Source organism: Gadus morhua, chromosome 6, assembly GCF_902167405.1.
Source record: "Gadus morhua chromosome 6, gadMor3.0, whole genome shotgun sequence".
Classification (NCBI taxonomy): Eukaryota; Metazoa; Chordata; class Actinopteri; order Gadiformes; family Gadidae; genus Gadus; species Gadus morhua.
Window position 1 is genome coordinate 23,675,566 of NC_044053.1, and position 12,500 is coordinate 23,688,065.

General features: G+C 47.3%; 1 protein-coding gene across 1 annotated transcript in view; it reads right to left on the bottom strand.

Moving 5' to 3' along the window:
- Nucleotides 1–11,086, bottom strand: part of si:dkey-215k6.1 (transmembrane protein 132B) — a 150,726-nt gene extending 139,640 nt beyond the window's left edge. The window contains exons 1-2 of the mRNA XM_030359357.1: nt 10,690–11,086; nt 9,743–10,323 (exon numbers count right to left, since the gene is read on the bottom strand). Coding sequence (XP_030215217.1) covers nt 9,743–10,323; nt 10,690–10,947 — 839 coding nt within the window. The 5' untranslated portion in view covers nt 10,948–11,086. The remainder of the gene's footprint in view (nt 1–9,742; nt 10,324–10,689) is intronic.
- Between the last annotated feature and the right edge of the window lie 1,414 nt (nt 11,087–12,500).

Consider the following 12,500-nt stretch of genomic DNA (forward strand, 5'->3'; position numbering starts at 1 on the left):
CCCCCCGCCCCCCTCTACACTGGAACGCTGGAAGGGCTCCTCTGCAACGCGTGAATTTAATGACACAACCTTCTCTCCCCCCCCCCCCCCCCCCCCCCCCCAGGACGCTCACCATAACGGAATGCCAATTAGGAAAGGTAGGAAGGAAATGCCAAGTACACTAGACGGAGGACCTGAGGTGACCCCCGGTGCCCAGACCCATCTCAGAGAGGCCGTGCCGCTCATGCAGCGACTCGTATACCCGTCCCGTTGCCACGGCGCCGACAAGCTGGCACGCCATCAACGTGAGCTATGGTCGGGAGCAAAGGATCAGGGGGGAGAAGGGCGCTCAGCCTGCACACTCTACTGCCGTCACACGGCCCACTGTTCAGAGCGGAGTGCAGGCAGTCTGAGAGACAGCATACAGCCAGTACCGCTCCGAGCACGCCACGTCCCTCGTAAACTGTCAGAGTCGCAGGCGTATGGAAACTTCACTTCTTATCACAACAGGTGCGTTCAGGTGTGTCTTTTCAAAATGGGGTTTCAATGTCACTTTGTCGAATGTACAAACTGTACCAGACACCATTCATTGAGTTGGAGAATCGGCATGCAACATCCGGATGACTTGAGGTGCTTTTTGCTATGCGTGTTGAAGGTAATAAGGTCAGGAACCGGAGTCATGGCCAAGATGCCATGTATAATTCCACGACGATCGCCCTTTACAAATGTTGAAGTTTTCAACTCTTTGTGGCCTTGGGTAGAACCTTACAGCCGGAATACCCAAAGGACCGCCCAGCCACCTCTGACCAACACATCCTGATGGAATGACTTGATTCACAGGGAGCCACATAATTTCTCGGTCGACTGTCCTTTCATCTGACCTAATGTTATTTTGTATTGTTCTTGGTCGGTAAAGCTGCAACTGTAAAAAGAAAAAGAAAAAAAATAGGATTTCTATTTTCTTTCAGTGCGTTCTAAACAATTCTTGTTTAAATCATTGCAACAACATTTTTACGTAGGTTCAATATTTGAAGCTTTACAGTTTAGACAAGTACCTGGTAGAGAAAACATTCATCTAGCAAAGTATATTTTGCGACCCCTCAGCCAAGTGAGAAGATCTTCGATAAGATACGATGACGATTCTTCAGCCACAGTGCATATCTCATGAGGTCAGAGAGAGTGTGTGTGTTTGTGTGTGTGTGTGTGTGTGTGTGTGTGTGTGTGTGTGTGTGTGTGTGTGTGTGTGTGTGTGTGTGTGTGTGTGTGTGTGCGTGGTGTGGTGTGTGTGTGTGTGTGTGTGCGTGTGCAAGCAAATCAATACAATTACATCAACTCTTTGATCTCAGGGAAACCCTACTAATCCACTAACACACACACACACACACACACACAACACACACACACACACACACACACACACACACACACACACACACACACACACACACACACACACTACCCTGCTCATCCAATGGAAGTCATCTAGCTAATTAACCAGCAAACAGATACAACTAGGTTCAAGCAGACTGAATTTTATTGACAGAGCCAAAACTGCAAACTACCGGTCCATCAACAGCCAAAATGTAATACTAAAATCCTCTATATAGATGGATGAATATTCAAAGCAATGAGACACAGAGGCTAAATAACTAATATTTTCTCTCTCTCTCTCTCTCTCTCTCTCTCTCTCTCTCTCTCTCTCTCTCTCTCTCTCTCTCTCTCTCTCTCTCTGCCTGTGTATGGTGTGCGTCTTTGAAAGGGAATTACAATCCAGCCAATGACAACACCGAACGTACCACTATGGCCAACGCCATCACCGTGGTCCTGTCCCGTCCTCTCAGTCTCTGCTGAGCATCTTGGTCCTCTCTTAAGGTACGGCCACACCAACCGCGTTGCTCGCGTTAGGGGCGTTGAAAATCGGCATTTTTGCATAGGGAACCATTGGTCTAGGCGCGGTACACGCGTTGAAGCGTTGAAGCGTTGCGTTGGGGGCGTTAAGGCGGCTGCATGCTTCAGCGTTGGTGTTACGTTGTTGCGCAAAATTTACTCAAAGCAATTCATGCTCCCTTTTAGGTTGCGCGTGTTGCGCGTGTTGCCAAGCAATTTACCGCCAGAACAGTAGGTGGAGTAATATGTGGAGTAAAGTTTTTCGTTGAAGACGACCTCGAGAATGACGTCTTTGTCTGTGGGAGTCGTTGGTTTGTTTATGTGCCAGATCGTGTTCTCCCCATACCCAGTGAATGATGGCAACAGAGGAACAGGGGTGATGAAGTTGTTGATCATTGGGGTTGTATAAATGTGCATATCTCTCTACATTTTAAAACGACATAATGTGTTGGCAGCAAAGTTAACTTCACTTCACGTTAATGCTTTTGTATATGAGCCTGCCGGGTTCCATTCTATCAAACCGCGGTATGAAAACAGGAAATGTGATACTCCAGACAGGAAGTAGTAACCAGACCAGCAGACCAATCACAGCCTTGCAGGCTGCGCGGCTCGCGTAAAAGCTTATGTAAAAAATGACGCAAGTCTAGAAAAATCGCCCGACGCACGCAAGACGTGAGAAGTCGCGCAATGGGTGCGCAAGGGCGCGCAAGGGCCTCTTGCGCTTGCGCTTACGCTTACGTAACTGAGCATAAATCGGCCTTTAGGCGCGGCAGTTGCACGTAATTACGCACGTAAACGCAGTAACGCGCCCAACGCACCAACGCCCGAAGTTCAGAAAATTGAACTTTCAACGCTCCAACGCGTGACGCTTAGCCGCGGTAGCCAATCAGCGTGGAGCTTGACCCGACGTCACTGGCAGAGAGTAGTGAGCTTGCACAGAAGCATACGGCCGACATCTTTCTTTATTCTGGGTGGAAATAGTAACATAGTTACGCCATTAAATGCGTTTATGGAAACATTTCTAGCGAGAAATGTGCATTTTACTTTCATAATGTTCGCTCGGTGAATGTGAAGGATGTTTGGTTTGATAGTTATGACGAAGAGGGAACGCTCCGTTCACTTGCATGGACAGAGTCTCTGGTTGCTAAGCAACCTCAACGTCTTGGCGGACTGCTTCTCTGCTGATCAACACTGCGAATGCTGGAAACACACCAGACACACCATGTGAAGTTATTTAACCCGATTATTGTTATTTATATCCGAGATTATTTAATCTAACCTGATCTAAACTCTGTCACCCAAACACGGCGGCGTTTGGGTTTCCTACCTCGGACTCCAGCGCAGCCACGGCCGACATTTTTCTTTATTCTGGGTGGAAATAGTTACATAGTTACGCCATTAAATGCGTTTATGGAAACATTTTTAGCGAGAAATGTGCATTTTACTTTCATAATGTTCGCTCAGTGAATGTGAAGGATGTTTGGTTTGATAGTTATGACGAAGAGGGAACGCTCCGTTCACTTGCATGGACATGGACTCATCTAGCTGCGTTGGCGCGTTGACGCGTTGGAAGCGTTGAACCACCACACACTGGTCAAGCGTCAGGTTAGGCGCGTTACTCGCGTTGTCCAACGCGAGTAACGCGGTTGGTGTGGCCGCACCATCAGGTTAGGCGCGTTACTCGCGTTGTCCAACGCGAGTAACGCAGTTGGTGTGGCCGCACCATTAGAAGTAAACCCCTTTTGATATGTGAAGAGATCGGTTAGCAGAGGCACGCCCCTCTCGGCTGACGCATCTGCCACTGTTTGATGCAGTAAAGAAAGTCTATGGTCCGGGAACCTGTTTCCATGATGTAGAATGAAGTGCAGCGCTCGTAGCAGAAACCCATAGTGCTGCTCTTCATACTACATCATGGAAACAGTTCTTGTCACAACTGTTTACAATTCACACAAGTGAGCGGCGCACTACTTAAGCCGACAAATTAGTGTTCCTCCCAGAGCATCTGTATTTATGTTTTAGAGATGATCCCTCTCTCTCTCTCTCTCTCTCTCTCTCTCTCTCTCTCTCTCTCTCTCTCTCTCTCTCTCTCTCGCTCTACATGCAAAACAGAATATATACATACGTAATTATGTTATATCTGTTTCAACATTATGTTCACACACACACCGGATTCATAAATCACTAAACCCCTTCTTGTTTTATGAGGTGTGTTTCCCGGCTTTCTAAGTACAGCGGTGAAGTAAATAGCCCGCTAATGCAAAGGGCTCGCTTGACCAAGCAATGGGCCAGCAGTACTTTATCATCACAGCGCCCGTGTGATGTCGTCTGCATGGAGGACGTCAACACAAAGCTGTTGGTCCTTGGTAACTGGTTTGACTGGTTCCCAGTAGAAACAGCTGTAAACATGACATCAGATGATGTGTGCAAAATGCACGAGGGCAGACAAGGAGGGCAAAGAAGAGAGGGGTGATCCTGCACACACACAAACACACACACGCACAAGCACACCCACACACAGGCACACGCACACACAGACACACAGACACACACACAGACACACACACACACACACACACACACACACACACACACACACACACACACACACACACACACACACATACACACACACAAACACACAATGTAGGTAGGTTGTCTGCTGTTGCTGAGACCATGGTGCAGATAATTCCATAATATGAATCATTGTGATGACGATATCAATACATTACATTATCATCGTCAAACAGTTAGACTGTAGATGTGCATCAGTGGCATGGAAGTATAAGCTAACTTAGCTTTCTTTCTCTTTGTTGCAGTGTTCTTGAAGGGGTGTGAGTCTTTCGGTATGTCCCTGTCTGTTACATCACATTATATTATTTCTCTATCAAAACAGTGTTACAAATTATAGCATTAAAGCAGAGGAACGCGTGTGAGATGATGTAGTTTCTATACCTGAAAACGTTAGACCAACTGATTGCAATGATGTGAACACACAGAGGCAAACCTAAGACTACATTCAGGGACACAATACAAAGGATTTTTGGAAGTTGTGAATAACTGCAGAATCCTAGATGATTGCGATAGTTACTTGAATGGATACTTTCCCCCACTCCTAGTGTCTTGTTACCTTAGGGGGATGGTTCTACTTTTACAGGCAAAGCCTGGCTTGTGGCACATTTGCTGTTTTGCTATGATAAAATGTCTTCCCAACCAGTGCTACCGTAGCCATCCCGGGAGAGGATCCCTCTTCCGGGTCCTCTCTGAGACGGTAATTGAGGCGTCACTTAATTTGCAGACAATTGAAGACTACAAGACGACAATTATTCTTAATTTGGTACTTAATGGCACACTGGTGTTTTAAAACAAAAACAACAGTTTGTCCTTAAAAAGGTTTTGTGTGTCCTTAAAAAGGACACACAAAACCCAACATTCCAGCTGGATGCATCACAAGGAAATTAGCATTTTCCCTAATTCTCACCCAGGCTCCGGGGTAAGGAGCCAGGTTGAGAGCGAGAGGAAGACGCGGCCAGGACGCGGATAAGGTGCACTCCCAAGCCCAACCAAAAGTTTCCAAAAGTTTCAACACCAAAATCTCATCGATGGTTTGAATTCCCGACAGAGTGCTGTCTGTTGTTATGGTGATGGCGCAGCTAGCATCCATGCAGCGAGGCGCGGCTGAGTATCTCCTGTGCAGGGTGATAAATCGATGCGCTCTGTCATTTGTCAGCCACAAATCCCCCGGAACCCGGAGGAGTGATGAGGCTCCGATGCAGATTCATCAAGGGACCCTAAAACTAAAAAACGTAAGATTTTTTGGCAGCCCACGTAGAAAATTAGGAATTTGTTCCCGGGAAACTAATATAATGAAATGCTGAGGATTGTTTTTTTATTGAACAATCTTTTTTGGAATACTGAAATATTTTTCTGTGTTAAGGGGCAGAATTAAGACCAATACAATACCACCAGTGTCTTAACCACGACTTCTTCAAGTAGCGGGGCTGAGGTGTGTGTGTGTCTGTTTGTGTGGTGCATAATGTCGATGTGCACGTGCATGCAGGTGCTGACGAATGTGTGCTGTTGTGCGTGTGATTGATTCTGGTGCATTCCAACCAAAATGGTCTCATTCAGTGGTCCAAAAATTCAACATAACTACAAATGTGTTGCGAGCACAGAATGTGTCAAAGCCAAACTTCTTTGAATACAATTTTAGCGCAAATACATTTTTCAAAAATCCTGGTTTAATTGCCCTAACGGATAGCTCAGTTGGTGTTGGTATTTTGATGTGCCTAGGCAGTTTGGAACTGCAACATACGCTTACACACACATAGGCTATACACAGCACAAACATGCAAACAATAAGCCTGAAATATTATGATGAGATGAGATTGTTCATATGTGTGAAACTGCATAGAAATAGCATGTGGATTGTGGAGAAAAAAATATCCATTGGTAGTACTAGTAGGCTATGCCATGCGTTAAAATAATAATAATAACAATAATAAACTCGAGCAAAGTATATCCGAGCCTTCCAAAACAAAATCATGTTTTAGGATAAATGATAACGTTGGCTAAATTATTTGGGAAAGAACAGCTGATACAGCGGTAATAAGTTGTACTTTTAAATCAATGCATCTGCAAACACTGTACAGCAAACACATAGTTTCTTGACACAGACATTGTGTACAAGCCCATAACTTTTAGGATTGATGAGTAGCCTATTTGATCGTGAGAAAACATTGTTTTACCGCGACTGAGTGTTTATGAACGCGCAAATGAGAATGAATACGGGCGCTCGTATGTGCACCCATCTGTTTAAACACACGCAAGCTAAACACGTAATGCATAATACAGTCCATGGCAATGTATATTACCAGGGGGACACATGCATATTATGAACACAAGTCGATGACGATACTGTATACTATACTGGTAACAAACTATGTTTGTTAATGTATTGCCGCATATCATTGAATCGCTACACAGTTGCGGCCACAGGACTGCATATCATATATGTGTTAAGTTCTATTTGACGAAATTTACATGACGACTCAGTGTTTCTGAAGTTGTAGCAGAAAACGCTATTCCGTGTGTGAATTAAGCCATATTATTTGGCCCTGAACTGAGCCATTTGAAGTTTGAAATTCATGTGGTCATGCATCTGTCTCAGCGAAGACTGCAAACACACCATAATAATATAATATCAACTCGTCAGGTTCAAAAAAGCTCATGGCTCTTAAAGGGGATGGGAGATTGCACTCTAATTTCTTTTTGCATGTTACGCCCAAAACACACCTACCGGTATTCAGACCAACCCATTTTAGATTTACGCCGTGTGCAAGAGTCATTTATCCGCCGGTATAATAGCAACAGCGCCAGAGATCCACCCACAAAGCCACTTCCGTTTTGCGGTTCTCACTTGTGTTTCAGCCCGTTCAAATAGGGCCCTTAGTGTTTTATGGCTCGTTTCCACTTCCAAAAGCATAATGGCCAGGAACTGTTGCTGGATGACTTCCATGGTAGCTCTTGGTTTAATGTGTCGCGTTCAACCTTTCCATTGTTTTTATTGAGCAGGCTACACTGTGTCGCGATGCTATGATGTCACGATGTTTACGTAGCTGCTGCGGCGATCGACATCTGGCAAACCATAAAGGGTACTGTCGGCGGTGGAAACGCGACCTCGAACGTGCTGGGCTATACCGCCCCCTCCCTACCGGACTGAGGCAAACCGAACCGTACCGAACCCTGCAGTAGAAACGCGGCATTAGTGACATCACAAGTGAGTGTCCACCCAGTTTTATGATGGATAGATCAGCAACATTTGGTACAGTCCACTGGGTAGGCAGGTAGTGATGTCACTAAAACATTTGTAATGGCTAAACACACTCGCACCTGGTGGCATATTATCACCTCTTTAATTCGCACATTTCCTCTTAATGCTTCCGTTTTAATTTACATGTCTATATCCACACGTATTTCGGCATTTCTAGAAGCATAATATATTCCTGTGTGCTAGCCTCCAGTCAACATGAAAACTGTGTTTAAGGTCCCTGGAAAGAAAGCTTTTGAAAAACTCCTCCCAAGACAAAGTCATGAGTTTACAATTGGAAATTCTTATCTCACACATGGTACACGCACAAGACGCCTACAAGCAATGGCGGACTACTGGTGTGTTACCGTTTGGCAAGTACGGTTTAATTACATGTTTCCAAGTCAATGTAGCATAGCTTCATCATCACACAGCTGTGCTCTGTTCTTCTTGTGTACACCACTCAAAAAGAACCCCGTCAACACACCTTGCCTTGCCATGTATTACTTGTTTTTAAAACCGTAAGGTTGCTTGTTCAATCCCTGTCTCTCCCTAGCTGAGTGTCGAGGTGTCCTTGAGCAAGCCACCTAACCCTGACTGCTCCCGATGAGCTGGCTGTCACCTTGCATAGTTGACTCTGCTGTTGATTTCAATGTGTGTTTATACTGTTGTAAGTCACTTTGGATAAAGGGGTCTGCTAAATGCCCTAAAATAAAAATGAAAAAAATTTGCTAATCAGTCCCTCCAGAAAAAACGCGATTATGCGATCGCATAATTCAATGCATAATCAGCCAAAGTCTGCATATTCATTCGGGAGCCGCATTTTTTCAAATATGCCGCACTTTCACCCCAAAAATTGCAGATCTCCGCGCAAAATATGCGGGGCTTGCATGATTTCATAATCCCCGAATTTTCGTTGCAAAAAAGTCACATATATCTTAGCAGAAAGTTGAAAAATGTTGCGTTTACTTCACACAAGAGCAGCCATTTCTGTTGCCATGGGAACGTTATGAAGTGACGTAATTACGCGACGTGAACGTCGTCGAAAAGCTGCAGTTTTCGCAAGTTCCCGCATTTTTCCGAATTTTTTGCAAGTTCCCGCAATTTCATTGCATAAAATTGCACAAATATGACACATATTTCATCACATTTTTTAAGAAAACGTGCCGCATAATCAAGGATTTTTGGCCGCAACAATCACAAAAAAACGCTGCATTTTTCTGGAGGGACTGGCTAATAGGGTAAGCCCTAACTAGTGCCATCGTGCTTTTTTATTCTTATAAAGCAGAACATGGTATTGCTGTCCGTATTCCTTCACAATATTTCTTCAATGACACTTACAACAATGTAAGACTGTAGAGGATAAATAAAAGAGAGCTTTTGGGGGGCCCGACTTCCCGACCATTCAGACAAAACAACGGCAACGATTTTATAAAAAAAACATCAATCTAAGAAAAACATTTATTTTCTGTACCTCGCATTCAATTATTTCACTCTTTCACTCTCTTTCCGTCTTTTCCCACACGATTCTCTCTCTCCCTCCTCCCCCCGATTCATCGTGAATATTCATGAGGTAGTTATTTGCATTGCTGGCTCCGGAGTGAGGGCACGAGCAAACACAGGTGACAGCTATCAAACCCGGCAGGCTGCCAGCGTGTTTGCACGGCTTGCACGGCACATCGTGCAAAAACGCAAGGCTGGGAAAAAGGGGAAAAATGACAAGGCAACAAAACGGGGAAGATGCAAGAAGAAAGCAAGATGGCGGAGTGGAGAAACACAATGGTGAGGAGATGATGTGGGGGGGAAACCGACTCGTTAGAAAAGACACGTGGATAAACAAAACATGACAGAAGTTATCTTGTGTTCAACCTTATCCTCTTGTTCAACCTCCCTAAATTCTCCCATACGACCCCCTCTTTTCCGTGACCTCCACTTGCTCCCTGTAGAAACTCCCATCAGATTCAAGAGGACGGTGCTGGCCTACAAGAAGGTCAATGGAACTGCCCTTCAAGCTTTGGTCAGACCACACACCCCAGCTCGGTGACACCAGTCCAAGGCCGCTCTCCTCACCTCAGCGTGAACCGCTCCACGTTGGAGTCCCTCCTCATGTGGACGCCAAAGGCCACCGTCTTCCCCGGCCGCACCGGGCTGGGTGGCACCAGAACCTCCAGGTTCTCGTCCAGCCTCAGCCGCTCCCCCTTGGCCGCCGCCGGGCCCGTCACCAGCGTCACCGCGCCCACTCTCTGCATGTCCTGGAGCCCCCCGTCCACCAGGGGGCTCCACTGCCCGCCGCCCATCCCCAGGCCCAGGGCTCCCATCTGGCCCATGTGCGTGCTCATGCCCTTCCAGGGCTTGTTGACGATGGAGGGGCACTCGTCCCCGGGCCCCTCCACCGGCACGATGGAGTAGTACACGTCCACGGCGTGCAGGACCGACTCTGACGGCCGCTTCCTCGACTGCGGCGAGGAGAACCAGGCAGTGGGGAGGTCCAGGCGGACCACGCAGACGCCGGGGACCCCCACCAGCCGGCACCCGGCCGAGGGCCCCGACTCGCTGGGGTCCCGGATAGCCAGGGCCCGGACGCAGGGCAGGACGGAGGACGGAGGGGGGTCGGGCTCGTCCCAGCGCCGCCCCGCCAGGTAGAACAGCACCTTGGAGGAGGAGGAGGAGGAGGAGGGGGGGGCGGGGTTGAGACCTTAAGTCGGGATCACTTTGGGCCTTTGTCTTAAACATCGTCTCTTTCCAGAATTGTTGGACCATTTGGCATTTTCTAATGTTGCAGTTCCCACAACATTTTATGAAGCAGAATAAAGCTCTTATGTTAGGAGTTAGCTGAGGATGACAGTATCCCCCAAATATTTTATTTTGTATACTTTTTGTATTAATTGACATAAATATCCCTTTGTTAAACTATCTGAAGTAATATTAACAACCGTAACTCACTGAATGAATCAAATTATGAATTCAATAATAAAGATATCATGACAAAGATAAATCCAGGATGCAAGAGGACCAACCTGTATCCACGGCTGGGACGACCCCACCCGGGACTTCACCACGTGACCTTTGACGTTCCAGTTCAGCGTGGCGTGGCTGGGCGTGGCCAGGAGACGCGGGGGCGGGCCCTGCAGCAGCTCCAATGGGATCTGCTGCTCCACACTCAGGTTGCCATAGCTGCAGTTGACGGACGGCAGGGTGGGCGGGACTCCCATGCCGCCCTCCATCTTGTGGAGGAAAAAGCGCTCGGTGCGAGACGATAGGCTGCCGTTCCGCATGACTTCCTGATTGGCGTCCCGAAGGAAGTAGGCAGAGTCGGCGCCTCCTAGCTGGCATTGGACGGGCAGGTAGGTGGGGAGAGAGGAGGTGAAGCGGGTCTGGGAGGAGTCCCCGCCCCCCGCCGGGCCGCCTCCTCCTGCTGCTCCTGCTCCGCTGTCGGACACTGGGGAGGCAAGGAGGGAATGATGAGGATACAGAGAACCCCTTCATCATGAAGAATGCATAGGAAAGCAGGGTCTTCAGCGTCTGCCTCTTATATGGTCATTCACCCGCTGCTATTGCAGTTATTTCTTCTTTGCTCAAATTGCCAGATTTTGCATTATAAATCATAATTCAGATTTCCGATAATGATTGTAATTTTCCCTAAAGATCTGTAATCAAATCTGTAATTTCCATTTTAATTAACATAAAGGACATGACTCGCATTATAGACTGTGTTGTTGTTTGGCAGCTGTTATTTTCCTCGTTTCTCATTGGCTGTTCTAAACTACACTATTCATGTTGCTCCTGAGCCAATCAGAAGCCGCGATCCCATGGACTGGTCTGTCACCAGTGACAGCCCAGGTCTGCGTGGTCTGATGTGACCACTGCCCTTTAGCACGAAGACCGAGGGAACAGAAACAGAACAGGATGGTCGCTCAGCCTTTAGGAGCGGGCGGGAAACATAGCATAATAACCCTATTAAATGTGCTGCGATGACAATATCGTTTGTAAATCACGTAGACTGAAATCGACTTCAAAATGTCTTTTTCCAGGCGAAGGCGGCTTTAGAAACTTTGTGTAAGCGAGTCGAGGCCAGCGTTGACCTGTGAAATGCGGTTTGATTGTAAACGCACACACATAGGTGTGCAAGGCATGCTAAACACACACACGCACCCAGACGTGAAAAGGGAAGTGCAAGCATGGATACACAAACACACATATCCACCCAAGCAGTGCATTGCACACACACTATTCTATTGAATAGAATAGCTTCACAACATAATTTAACATAACATGCAGGAGAGACACGTGTGTGTGTGTGTGTGTGTGTGTGTGTGTGTGTGTGTGTGTGTGTGTGTGTGTGTGTGTGTGTGTGTGTGTGTGTGTGTGTGTGTGTGTGCGGCTCGCCAGGTGCGTGAATGAACATATACACATTTGTTCCAGGTGCTCTCTCTAACCTCACACACACACACACACACACACACACACACACACACACACACACACACACACACACACACACACACAGATGAGCCCACGGTTGCGGGGCTCTGCATGGATGCATGGCAGGGCCGTGGGAGGTCGGCGCGGGCCCCGTTGGGAATGCATCAGGGCGCCATACATCAGCCAGGACGGAGCACGGTGACACCCCCTTTCCATACGTCTCCAGGACATCCCTGTTCCCCGCCCCGCATCGCGGTCTGGCCCGCTCGGAGCGCCCGGGGGGTTTCCAGCCCTATCCCATACTAGGCCTGCTTTAATTCCAAACAGCCCCCCCCCCAGCCCCCCCACCCCACACACACACACATTATTGAGCATGAAGTGTGTTTCCAATCACACGGAGTGGGGT